Source organism: Mesoplodon mirus (genome assembly GCF_964341445.2).
Source record: "Mesoplodon mirus genome assembly, chromosome: 16".
Classification (NCBI taxonomy): domain Eukaryota; kingdom Metazoa; phylum Chordata; class Mammalia; order Artiodactyla; family Ziphiidae; genus Mesoplodon; species Mesoplodon mirus.
The window spans coordinates 66,375,179-66,389,304 of NC_138992.1; the positions used below are offsets into that span (position 1 = coordinate 66,375,179).

Sequence of the window (14,126 nt, forward strand, 5' to 3'; positions counted from 1 at the left end):
TTTGAAAAATAAAATTAATAAAATACTACCATTTTTAATAGCATCAAAAATACCAAATACTTAGAAATCAACTTAAATTATGTGCATGACCTTTACAAAACATTGCTGAAAGAAATTAAGATTTAAATAAATGGAGATATATACCATATTCACAGATTGGAAGACTCAACATTGTTAAGATGTAAATTCTTCCCAAATTGATTTATAAGTTAAATGCAGTTCCATCAAAATCCTTAAAGTCTCTTTTGGGGCGATGCAGATGGAGGTTGGTATTAACATATACATTCTAAACTTTATAAGAAAATGTAAATGACCTAAAATAGTGCAAACAAATCTTAAAAATGAAGAATAAAGTTGCACTACCCGATTCAAAACTTAATATAGAGATACAATGATCAAGAATGTGAGGCATAATTATAGACATAAAGGTCAAAATAACAGAAAAGAACGTTTAAATACATATATACCCAGTTCAATTTTACACCTAAAATGGTTTATAACCAGTTTATAACCACTGTTTATAACCACAGTTTATAACCAGTTCAACTAATTTGCAACATTGGTACCAAGCAATTCAATGGGGAAAGGAAAGTCTTTTAAACAAATGGTATGGAAAAATTAGACAAATGCATAAGAAAAATATTAATCTTGGCTCCTACCTTGTATCATATACAAAAATTGACTTGTGATAGAAAACAGACCTAGTGTAAAAACAAATACTTCTAGAAGAAAACATAAAAGAATATCTTCATGACCTTGGGGTAGACAAAGATTTCTTAAACAGAACCCAGAAAACACTAAACATAAAAGAAAATAATAACCTAAACTAAAAGGTCTGCTCATCAAAGATATCTTTAAGAAAAAAACCCTCAAGCTTTAGACTGGGAGAAAAATTTCATGATACATATGTGACAATGGATGTGCATCTGGAAGAGGCCCATTTAAAAGTGAACAAAGGGGCTTCCCTGGTGGCGCAGTGGTTGAGAGTCCGCCTGCCGATGCAGGGGACACGGGTTCGTGCCCCTATCTCGGAGGATCCCACATGCCGCGCAGCGGCTGGGCCCGCGAGCCATGGCCGCGGAGCCTGTGTGTCCGGAGCCTGTGCTCCGCAACGGGAGAGGCCACAGCAGTGAGAGGCCCGCGTACAGCAAAAAAAAAAAAAAAAAATAAAAGTGAACAAAGGACTTGACACTTCAGAAAAGGAGATACATTAGTAGCTAATAAGCACATGAAAAAGAGCTTAAATCAGTAGTCATCAGGGAAATGCAACTTAGAACCGTAGTGAGACACCATTCACATGCACTAGAATGGCTAAATTGAGAAAGACTGACCACACTGGATGTTGGTGAGGATAGAAACAACTGGAACCTTAACTCGTTAGGAATGTAAAATTGTAAAACCACTTTAAAAAACTGTTTGGCAGTTTCTTATAAAGTTATATAAACCTACCTTATGACACAATAATTCCACTCCTAGGTATTTATCCAAAATAATAAAAACCTAAGTCTACAAAAAGACTTCTACAAGAGATGTTTATAGCAGCCTTACTTACATAGTCAAAACATGCAAAACCCAGGGCTTCCCTGGTGGTGCAGTGGTTAAGAATCCACCTGCCAATGCAGGGGACATGGGTTCAAGCCCTGGTCCAGGAAGATCCCACATGCCTTGGAGCAACTAAGCCCATGCGCCACAACTACTGAGCCCACAGGCACAACTACTGGAGCCCATGCTCTGCAACAAGAGAGGCCACTGCAATGAGAAGCCCGCACACCGCAACTAAGAGTAGCCCCCGCTCGCTGCAACTAGAGAGAGCCCACGCGCAGCAATGAAGACCCAAAACGCAGCCAAAAAAACCCCACAAATTCATTCATTGACTCATTCATCAAATAGCAATTGATCATCTTCTGTGTGCCATGCCCTGTCCTAGGACTTTGCTTTAATAATTAAAAAACAAAACAAAACATGCAAAACCCAAATGTCTATCACCAGGAGAACAGATAAACAAATTCTGGTATATTCATATAATGGAACACTACTCATCAATAAAAACAATGAACTTCTGATACACACAACAGGGCCAATCTCAAAAACATGTTAAGCGAAAGAGGCTAGACCCAAAAGAGTGTGCACTGTATGATCCTAGTTATACGAAGTTCAAGAACAGGAAGATTAACCTATGGTGACAGAAATCACCCATGGAGATAGGAACTAATTGGAAGAGAGAATGAAGGACCTTTCCAAGGTAAAGGAAAATGGAAATGTTCCATATCTTACTGAGGTGATGGCTATAGGAATGTATGCATCTGTCAAGACTCATTGAACTGTATACCTAAGATCTGATTACTTCACTTTATTTATGTAAATTTTACCTACAAAACACCAAATCTCTCATACAGCCCCAAATACCACAGGAAAAGGTTAATGACAAACAGAAAGAGAGACAAAGCCTTTAATTTACAAGAGGTATCACAAATCAGTAAGAAATAAACAACTTAATTTAAAAAATGGACAATGGTCAAGGAGTTCATAGAAAAATAATAAAAAGTGTTTAACAAATTCTAAATGATGCTAAAACTTACTGCTAGTTAAAGAAATGCAAATTAAAATAAAATACCACTTTCCATCCATCAAATGGCAAAATTTCAAAGTTTGATAATACTCAGTGTTGGTAAGGCTGTTAGGAAACAAATATTCTCATGCCCATTAGTGTAAGATTAAATTGGTGCAATCTGTAGCAGTTAGCACTATATTTACATTGTGATTTAATTTTAATTTTAGCAAAACATCATCTGTCCAATTAAGTTAGAGCTAATTTGAATTTTATTTTTTTAATTTAAAATTCATTCTATAAATTTGTTTTTGCTTTATACTTGCATACATGATTTTAATATATGAAGCTTATTCCTAGCTTTTTGAACATTTAAGTAACTTTTTAAAAAGGGTGCTTGCTAGTGGGGAGCCCCAATATGCTGAGTAGAGGCTTACTCCAAGGTTAGAGTGACACCCCCAAAACAGTAATTTTGGCACTTTTAACAGCCTTATTTGGGCACAGTGAATCAATACTATTGAATGGAATCTTGAAGAAAAAGAAGAAAACAGCTTGTTAGCTCTAGCAGGGAGATTATTTTGAAGTGAAAACAAAGTACAAAAGCAGAACACTGATCTAGGGAATGGGGGAAAAGGAAGCCTGCAAAGGAGCCATTTATTTAAAAAGGTCTGAGTGGGGAAACAAGTTGAAACTTCGAGTGGTTAGATTCTCAAAATGTTGAAAGCAAATATCCCATTTCTCAATTCATGTTTTAAAAAGTTTTGAACTTCATTGATAAAAGTTTATTTAAATATTTATACTGCTCAGATAAATTCCAAATATTTGTCTTGTAATAATGCTCATGGAAAAGATGTATACAAATCTGTGACAATTCATAACGTCATATACTTTACCTGTCTACGAGTAGAATATCACTTGTTATAATTAAAAGATCCAGGCAATCTTCCAGTTCCTTGTTACGGTCACTTGTCTGTACTAGGCTCATCAACAAACAGAGCTTGAGCAAATTGTAAGTCCCAGGAGGAACAATTTGTGATGCAAAGATATTGGCAAGTATTGCTGTAAACTTCCAGCACGAGCTGGAAGTCAAAGAGAGGAGGCACCTGAAATTGTTGCTAATTCCTGAAGGAACTGAAAGTAAATATTACATATATGTTAAAAAGAGTTTTTTAAAACAAGAAAATGATATTATAGACATCTAATTCCATTTATCTAAAATATTATCAAATTGCAGTTCTTTTAATGATGCCACATTCAAATTTTTACAATGATATTAAATTATGATTGGAGGTCACTCTGGTCTATCATTTCTATCCCAAGGAATGCAGTAAGAAGCAGTCAACCTGTGTGCCCACATAGACTGGCTGTGGGTTGCAAGCAAATCTCTCATTTTTTTCCTTTTAAGACCTATGTGAGTAAAGCCAGATCATGGGGCTCTTGTACTGCAGTGTTTGCTTCTACATACCTATGTTTGAAATATTATCACCTTTAGTGAGGTCTAAAAAGCAGAATGGGAAATATTTGATTACTGCTGTTAAAAGGGGAGATTTATACTCTACTACTTCAACATATACTGTAACATTCTCGACCTTCTCCACTACCTTATTCTGTCCAACTCCTGAGAGATGAGTGATTTAATCCAGTTGGTCAGTTTGGGAGAAACAGCTGCACACATGTAATCCAGTCCCTTTCTCCTTCCTCTTGGGCTGTCATCACAGGGCAATGATCTCTTCTACTCATCGATGCCCATGGACCAAGGGAGGCCTACATTAGTGTAGCTCTTGCCACATTTGGGTGGTTAAATCTGCCTAATTCTGGAGTTCAGCAGGAGAAAGCACACTTCACCTACATATATATCATGTTCTGCCACCAAATCAGTAAACCTTAAAGCACTTCACAGCAGAAAATATTTTAAATATCTTTAAAATGCCTATTGTTCATTAGTAGTTTCTTCAATATTTTTATTCTTTTAAGAAGTTTTTCTCAGGAATTCCCTGGTGGTCCAGTGGTTACGACTCTGTGCTTCCAATGCAGGGGGCATGGGTCCGATCCCTGGTCGGGGAACTAAGATCCCCACAAACCACACATCGCAGGCAAAAAATAAATAAATAAATAAAGCTTTCTCTTCAAAATAAGCAGAGGTATCTAGAATCCATTGCATTTAAATTCAACTTGGGCCTCTGTTATTGCAGATGGTTATCTAGGGAATAGAAAAAAAATATCTAACTTAATTATTTAAGATTTAACTAGCCTGGGGCTTCCCTGGTGGCGCAGTGGTTGAGAGTCCGCCTGCCGATGCAGGGGACACGGGTTTGTGCTCCGGTCTGGGAAGATCCCACATGCTGCGGAGCGGCTAGGCCCGTGAGCCATGGCTGCTGAGCCTGCGTGTCCGGAGCCTGTGCTCCGCAATGGGAGAGGCCACAACAGTGAGAGGCCCGCGTACCGAAAAAAAAAAAAAAAAAAAAAAGATTTAACTAGCCTGTCCTATATTTAGATATTTGTGTGCCAAGTTAAGAGTAGGTCTGCTCTCCACTTTTGTTTACTTAATTCTTAATTAGGTTGCAAGGAAATTATCAGTAGTAAGGGTGATATTTTGGCCCCCAACTGCCTTTCTCTTTTGTCTTATTTCTTGATTGGTTCAAAACTCAGCTGAGGAAAAGGATGCCATTTTATTGGGCCCTTTTTCTCAGACCACAACAGTTACTTAGCTAGAAAACAAAGGGCTGGATAGAAAAACCTTTAAACTAATCTCTAACTCTTGGCATCTTAAAACATTTTTCTTGTTGGTAATTATTAAAAAAAAAAAAGTCTAAATAAGGTTTAGCCAAAAGAAAGGAGTCCTTCCTGTGGGCAGTGTTTCACATTATCTTGCTTTATTTCCTTTGCAGTATTTATTATCTAAAATTGTCTTATTAATTAGTTTACAGATTTATTGACTGTCTACCATATGATTTAAGAGTAGGAACGCTGACTGTCCTCATCACAACTGTATCCCTAGTGCTTTGAAGAGTGCCCAGCACACAGGCAACCAATACTTGTTTCCTGAACAAACGGATTTAAATTCAAATATTTGTTAATATATGATACTAACATTTTTCTTACCTTTTGGATTGAAAAAAGTGATACTATTCGCCTCTATACAGACAGCAGTTTGTGATGTTTTTACACAGGTTGGAATTCCAATAATCTTATACTCATTTCCTATATTCATTTCATTCACTAATTCATCTAAAATTGTTAAACACAAAAGAAAATAACTATTTACTAAATGAAACTTTTACATGATTATATGGTTCAAAGATCTAAAACCAGTAACAATTCAGTAGTTCAATTAGTTGCTAAGTATTTACTTGTGTTTAGTATAATATGCATATTGAGTGGCATTAATATCAATACTGTCAAAGTGACTATACTACCCAAGGCAATCTACAGATTCAACGCAATCCCTATAAAATTACCAGTGGCATTTTTCACAGAACTAGAACAAAAAATCTTAAAATTTGTATGGAGACACAGAAGACCCCAAATAGCCAAAGCAATCTTGAGAAAGAAAAACAGAGCTGGGGGAATCAGGCTTCCTGACTTCAGACTATACTACAAAGCTCTAGTCATCAAAACAGTATGGTACTGGCACAAAAATAGAAATATAGATCAATGGAACAGGATAGAAAGCCCAGAAATAAACCCATGCACCTATGGTCAATTAATCTATGACAAAGGAGATAAGACTATACAATGGAGGAAAGACAGTCTCTTCAGTAAATGATGCTGGGAAAACTGGACAGCTATATATACATAAATGAAATTAGAACATTCTTTAACACCATACACAAAAATAAACTCAGAATGGATTAAAGACCTAAATGTGAGACTGGACACTATAAAACTCTTAGAGGAGAACATAGGCAGAACACTCTCTGGCATAAATCACAGCAATATCTTTTTCGATCCATCTCCCAGAGTAATGGAAATAAAAACAAAAATAAACAAATGGGACCTAGTTAAACTCAAAAACTTTTGCACAGCAAAAGAAACCATAAACAAAATGAAAAGACAACCCACAGAATGGGAGAAAATATTTGCAAATGATGTGACCGACAAGGGATTAGTCTCCAAAATTTACAAACAGCTCATGCAGCTTAATATCATCAAAACAAACAACCCAATCAAAAAATGTGCAGAAGACCTAAATAGACATTTCTTCAAAGAAGACATACAGATAGCCAAGAAGCACATGAAAAGATGTTCAACATTGCTAATTATTAGAGAAATGCAAGTCAAAACTACAATGAGATACCACCTCACACCAGTCTGAATGCCTATCATCAAAAAAATCCACAAACAACAAATGCTGGAGAGGGTGTGTAGAGAAGGGACCCCTCCTACACTGCTGGTGGGAATGTAAATTGATACAACCACTATGGAAAACAGTATGGAGGTTCCCTAAAAAACTAATAATAGGACTACCATATGATCCTGCAATCCCACTCCTGGGCATATATCTGGAGAGAAACATGGTTCGAAAGGATGCATGCACTCCAATGTTCATTGCAGCACTGTTTACAATAGCCAAGACATGGAAGCAACCTAAATGTCCATCGACAGAGGAATGGATAAAGAAGATGTGGTACATATATACAATGGAATATTACTCAGCCATTAAAAAGAGTGAAATAATGTCATTTGCAGCAACATGGATGGACCTAGAGATTGTCATACTGAATGAAGTAAGTCTGACAGAGAAAAAGAACTATCGTATGATATTGCTTATATGTGGAATCTAAAAAGAAATGATACTAATGAATTTATTTACAAAACAGAAACAGACTCACAGACTTAGAGAATGAACTTATGGCTACCGGGGGGATGTGGGGGGAGAAGGGATAGTTAGGGAGTGTGGGATTGACATGTACACACTGCTGTATTTAAAATGGATAACCACCAAGGACCTACTGTATAACACAGGGAACTCTGCTTAATATTATGTAACAATCTAAATGGGAAAAGAATTTGAAAAAGGATACATGTGTATGTATAGCAGAATCACTTTGCTGTACACCTGCAACTATCACAACATTGTTAATCAACTATACTCCAATATAAAATTAAAAATTAAAAAAAATAAAACCAGCAACAATTTAGTAGTTCAGTTAGTTGCTAAGTAGTTACTTTTGTTTAGTATACTATGCATATTGAGTGGCATTAATAATGTAAATTGAGAAAATTTTATTGCTGATAAATTTTGATACTTATAGATGATGATGAATTAACTTCAAGAAGCATGTGACATAGCAACTAGATAGTCTCCTATAATAGTCAAAAGGCAAAACAAGATCATTGTGTTTAAAATGAAACATCTTTCCATTAAATGACAAGAGATGTTAATAAAAATGACCTTGTAAGTAATAATTTTATTTGGGAAGAAAATCATTTTAAAAAGTATTATTCACAGTCTATAATATAGGCAAGTCACTTTTATACACATTATCTAATTGTAAACTGTAAGACAGATATTGTTATCCCCACTTTATATATGAAGAAACTGAGAGGTTAAGTGATTTGCACCAGGCTAAGTAGTTAAGTAGCAGAACTGAAATTCCCATCTGGGTCTGCTCATGTCTAAAGTCTACCCAGCACAGGGAACTCCACTTAATGCACTGTGGTGATCTAAATGGGAAGGAAATCCAAAAAAGAGGGGATACATGTATATGTATAGCTGATTCATTTTGCTGTACAGTAGAAACTAACACAACATTGTAAAGCAACTATGCTCCAACAAAAATTAATTTAAAAAGAAAAACAAATACCGTCAATGAAAATGTAGCCATTTGTAATACAAATAAACTCTTTTGAATCTAAATAAATAAATAAATAAATAAAGTCTACCCAAAAGACACTTTACTAGGTTCCTCTCTCACCTCTACAGACTGAGCAAAGCTTCTGCACAAGTTCAAAATTTATTCTAAAAAACATACGCTAAAAATCTTGATCCTCCATTATACAGTTAGAATTTGGATGGTTGTAAAACTATGAAAGAAAGGCTTACAAGGAGGAGCAAGGATTAACTTCCCTCTGTGATCAAACACTGATCTCCATTTCTTTCCTCCTCTCTGTTTCTCTATCACTCTGTCTCTCTCTCTCTTTTAGATCCAGAGAGCATATTGATATACCCTGTAGAACTAGATGGGAAGAATCAGCCCCAAGATTTGAGAAAATAAAAACCCCAAACCAAATAAACAAACATTCCCCCTGCCCCACCCCCCAAAAAACCCCTGAAGGATACATAGGAATTACGAGGAGAAAATTGAAGCAAATCATTTTTCAACTGTTCCTTGGAATCTTACAGTTTGGTGGATGTGTCCTGAAGTCAAGAAAGGGTCAAGAGGAAGGCTAGGAGGCTGGGAAGTCTGGGTATCTCTCCTGAAAAACCCCAAAGGCCTGCTTTTATTAATTTAACTTTTAAAAATGTATTTGGGTTCTATTAAGTTTATTTGAAGAAAGGGTTTTCTACTAAAATATAAGTTGGATAGTCACTTATATTTCTATATTGTAATGTATGGTTTGTATATAATAGAATTAAGTAGTTAAGATCACAGACTTTGAAGTTAGAATGCCTGAGTTTGAATCATGGCTGTGCCAGGTACTAGCTGTGTAACCCTGGAAAAGTTACTTAACTTCTGTGTGTCCATTTCTACATTGTAAAAGGGAGATAACAATAGAACCTACTTGAAAGAGTTGCTGTGACTAAATGAGTTAATATATGTAAAAGTGCCTGGCACATAGTAATTGATATTAAAAATTACCTATTATCATCTGGGCTTATATGCCTGCCTTGTCCTTGCCAGGCCATGGTGAAAAGACTTCTTGTTTGTGTCTCTGCTTTCTAACCCTTGAGTTTCCTACACATGGTTGACATTCAAGATCTCTCTTTACAAAAAGTTTAATTCTTCCAATTTTAGCCCAAGAAAAGAGACTGAACCCCATCCTCATTTTCGCAGTTCTGGCTTCTCAACAACGACTCACTCTTCCCTGGGTGATCGATACTGATAACGATTTCCTCCTTTATGGCAGAATCTGTCTACTCACAGGTCTTTTACCCATGCAGTTCTCAACAGTTAATCATATGTCGATGCTCATCCATTTATTTAACAAATATTTATTGAGTTTTTACTATGTGCAGTAAAAAACCCAAGTCCCTACCCTCCTGAAGCTTATATTTTAAAACAATAACTCCAATATTTATATGACATACACATACAATAATGGGAGATTATTACTGTAAATAATTGTGACCCTGAGACTTAGCATAGTGCTTGAGACATAGCAGGTGCTAATATCTTAAGTGAATGTTGTATGACTGAATGAATAATTGCTACATTAGCTAAATATGACTCTTTAAAATACTCAAGAAAGAGAAGACCTATTATTTTCAAGCTTTTGAAGTACCATTTATAATATATAAGCATAAACAAGTCAATTATATAGTTTATATATTTTAGTGCAAATAGGACTTACTTACCTCTGAGGAAGATTGTGAGAGATTGAAACCTAAATGGCTGGTTGTTAGAATATCCTTGAAAAGCACGAAGTGCCTTTGTGGTAATTATTTCAACTATCTGTTTATCTTAAGGCAAAGAGTAAAAAAGAATCAGTTATTAGAATATATATTCAATTTAATTTCCACATTAAAATATCAGACATTATTTTAAAAATTGTAATTGTAAAACGTAAATGCATTTTTACCACCAAGTACTCTAAATTTTCTGTCTTCTTGAAGTGAAGATGAACATAGATTACACAGAAAGTCATTTCTTACTGTTGCAGACTCTGTAGCACCAGGTACATGCACTCTTATATACTGAAATCCTGAAAGAAAACAGAGCTAAGCTAAATTTGCCTTCAAATTTAGCTTTCCATTTTCAATCCTTTAAAATGAATCTAATTCAACATACAATTAAATCAGTTTTGCATGTGGGTTCATAGCAGTTCAATTAACATTTATTGCATGGCTATTTCCTGCCAGGCACTGGTGATATGGATACTTAAGCACACAATTTCAATAGGTGGCAATAAGAAACAGATAATTTCAATATGCAGTATTCATATACAAAGTGTTCAGAGAGAAGAGAGGAGAGGCATCCAACCCAATAAGAGGTGGGGATGAATGGAAAAGATGTCCTGGAAGTTAAGCCAAAGGGTTGAGAGAGAGGACATTACATGGAGAGGGAACAGCATGAACAGTCATGAAACAGTGTGTGAGAAAAACAAGTACTTCAGCAACACAAGAGCATCTGTTAAATTATAGGGGAGAGGTGTGGAAGAAAGAACGAATTTCAAGATTATGCAAAGTAGACTTGTAAACATTAGGAGACACCTAATTTTACTCCATTCTTTCTATGCTGTGAATGTTTTTTAACTAATTGTAAACATGATTTAAGATTAAACAATAAATTGTTTTGATTTTACATTTTAATATTTACCTTTTGAAAGAGGGCACGCTTCATCTGAACAAAGAAATCTTGCACCTTGTGTATACTTGGTTACAGTTGTCATTGCAATCACAATTCCTTGCATCATATAAAATCTTTGAGATGTATAATCAAACGGAAACTCACAAAGATCAAGACTATAACTTGGCAGAGGAGGTAAATGTGTTAACTTCAGCAGTATATTAATCTAATAAGAACACAAAAATAGTATTAATAAAAATTGCAGATCCAATTGGACTTACATTACAATATAGTAAGTATATTTGTAGGTTAAATCAAACAGATAATTTGTTAGTAGTATTAGGAAACAATCTTTTGATTTAAATATAAAATTAAAGATGCAAAATCCTTATAATCGATTATTTAATTGAAAATATCATTACGAACTCATTTTTCTTTAAAAATACACATTTCTCGCTATATTCACTGAAAAGACTTATTTATAAAACAATGACAACTCAATAGCAACAAACACTTCTAGTGCCCAGATCTCTAAATATAATTTCTCACAAAAAGGAACCAGAGCTCCTTAGGGGAAATGGCTGATTCCATGGGGCAGAAAATACACCAGATGGACCTCCTTGTGCATCTCCCTGTGACAGAAACCAGGGGGGCTTAAAAACTAATGAAATGTGTCAAAAGGACATAAGAACAAACTTTAAGGAGCTCCCAATGACCAAAGTTAGATAATATAGGCATCTAGAAGAATGACAAAGATTCATTGAAACCTATCAGATATAATTAAAAATTCATGTAATTCCTCATAATTTAAAAAAGGAAAAACAAACAAAAAATATTGGTCATCATTGGAGGCTGTTATATTTCAATTCATCACTCTGAAAATTTACAGATGGAAAGAATCAAACATTTCTTCTGCTTTTCCTGTACAAATTGTATGCAGGGTAACCAAATAGTTGATGAGAGGAAAAACTCTTACAGGATAGTTTCAGCTAATAAATATAGAAAGTTTGCTAAAATCAGGAAAATCACAATTTTGAAACTCCTAATGAAATAATGGAATCTAGGCAGTGACTATCAATAGCTGCAAAAACCATTAGGTGACAGTTGATGGGAGACTGTATATTGGAGGGATCAGACTGACATCATCTGCACCCACTGATCAACTGTGGCATTGCTAAAAGTGGGATAACAAATAGGACAGTTCTCCTAATGTAGGGCAGTATGAAACACATGACACTATGATATATTCTCATCAAAATGAGTTGAATTTGAATCTAAGCAAGTCTTTAGAGCCAACTTTTTTTCCAGAAATTTGGTGTCTAGGGGTGTAAGTTAAATACTACAAGAACATAATCAGACAAGTCCAGATGAGACATTTTACAGGACAATTAACTAGTTTCTTCAAAAATTCAATGGCATAAAAAAGGAGGGGGAGGAAATGGCTCTAGATTAAAAGAGACTTAGGGAGATGTAAGAACCAGTTATAATGTGTGTACCTTGTTTTAGTCCTGACTTGAACACATCAACTGTGAGACAGTCTTGAGACCCCCGACTGGGTAAATTTCAATATCGACTGGATATTAGATGATACCAAGGAATTTTTTTTTTTGTAAATGGTAATAATGGCATTGTGGTTATATAACAAAAATGTCCACGATTTTTAGAGGTTGATACATACCGAAGTATGTAGGGGTGAAATACAGAATGTATTTTAAAGGTTTGCTTTAAAACAATTCAGAAAAAAAGTGACGATGCCAGTATGGCAAAATATTGCCAACTATTAAATCTGCGTGATAGATATATGGAGGTTCACTGTATTATTCTCTTTATTTGGGGGTATGTTTGAAATGTTTTATTATAAAAATGTTTAATGTTATAAGTGATAAAACAGGAAGTAAAGATGCGTATGTAAGATAATCTATTAAACTTTGAAAATGTTTAAACAAAAAATATATATGAATATAAAAATTTTTATTTACAAGGTATCTTGAAAGTATTGTGCCTTAGTTTTGTTAAATTTAACTAAAACTTACTTGAGCTTCAGTCTGTAATTGTCCAATTAATGAGAGAGTTTTAACAGCAATAAAACAGACCTGTGATTTCAAACAAAAAACCAAAGTTAGCAAAAATTCCATGTGGCATAAAATTATTTTTCTTTAACTTACTGATTGAAAAACTTGAGCAGCTTTTAAAGGCTGGTGTAAAATATGATTTCCAAGTTCAGCATCCAACTCAATAATATCAGAGGGATTTATTAAAATACTGAATCGATAGACAGCATAACTTTGTTTTGAATCTGTAAAAAATACACAAATATAAAAATGAGGACAGTTATACGTAGGACTTTAAAGTTTCTAAAATAAAGTCAACTTTGCTGAACATACCACTGTAGGATTTGCAATTGTCTATGAACTTTTGGAGGCCTCCACTTCTGTCAAGATAGATAAGGGCTGCCTCTTTCATTTTTAGATTTGACATTTTCTCCTAGTTAATGATTCTTCTGTTTTACTGAATGATTAAACCACAGCTGCTGGTGAAGACTACAGAGAGTGAAATTCATAGAAAAGACAAGAACACCTAGAAATAAAATAAAAGTTACATTTAAGGATCTATAATAAAACTGTTTAAACTATTAAATGTAAAATTGAGGGTGAAATAAAATGAGGTAAAATTTCCAACTTAAAAAATTCCTGGGAGTTGCCTGGTGTCCTAGTGGTTACGATTCCAGGCTTTCACTGCCATGGCCTGGGTTCAATCCCTGGTCTGAGAACTGAGATCTGGTAAGCCGTGCGGTGCAGAAAAAAAAAAATCCTACTCAAAGGGAAACAAAACTGGTTTCTCTTGCCAAATGATATTTTTATCAACACTAGGTTATGAGACTCTCCATAAGATTTCAAATTTAAGAGCAGGAGCCTCAAATGTCTCTTTACAGAGTAGGTATACCAAAAAATGCTTGTTGAAACTAATATTGGATAATGAGGTCTCCTTGCAGGCGTTGTTTAAAAAAATGAAAGTGGTAAAACCTGTTTCACAAATTCAATATAAGTAATAAAGTATAGCTAGCCTAAGAAGTCTGAAAACCTGGATCTAGATCCAGCATTTGCTAGTTGCTATGGGTAAATCACCCA

At 34.9% G+C, this 14,126-nt stretch overlaps 1 protein-coding gene across 1 annotated transcript in view; it reads right to left on the reverse strand.

The window, feature by feature from the left end:
- The window catches only part of MCMDC2 (minichromosome maintenance domain containing 2), a 45,046-nt gene that overhangs the window by 23,239 nt on the left and 7,681 nt on the right, over window positions 1-14,126 (reverse strand). The window contains exons 3-10 of the mRNA XM_082601713.1: window positions 13,383-13,575; window positions 13,164-13,294; window positions 13,032-13,091; window positions 11,029-11,224; window positions 10,292-10,414; window positions 10,068-10,172; window positions 5,651-5,776; window positions 3,442-3,679 (exon numbers count right to left, since the gene is read on the reverse strand). Coding sequence (XP_082457839.1) covers window positions 3,442-3,679; window positions 5,651-5,776; window positions 10,068-10,172; window positions 10,292-10,414; window positions 11,029-11,224; window positions 13,032-13,091; window positions 13,164-13,294; window positions 13,383-13,476 — 1,073 coding nt within the window. The 5' untranslated portion in view covers window positions 13,477-13,575. The remainder of the gene's footprint in view (window positions 1-3,441; window positions 3,680-5,650; window positions 5,777-10,067; window positions 10,173-10,291; window positions 10,415-11,028; window positions 11,225-13,031; window positions 13,092-13,163; window positions 13,295-13,382; window positions 13,576-14,126) is intronic.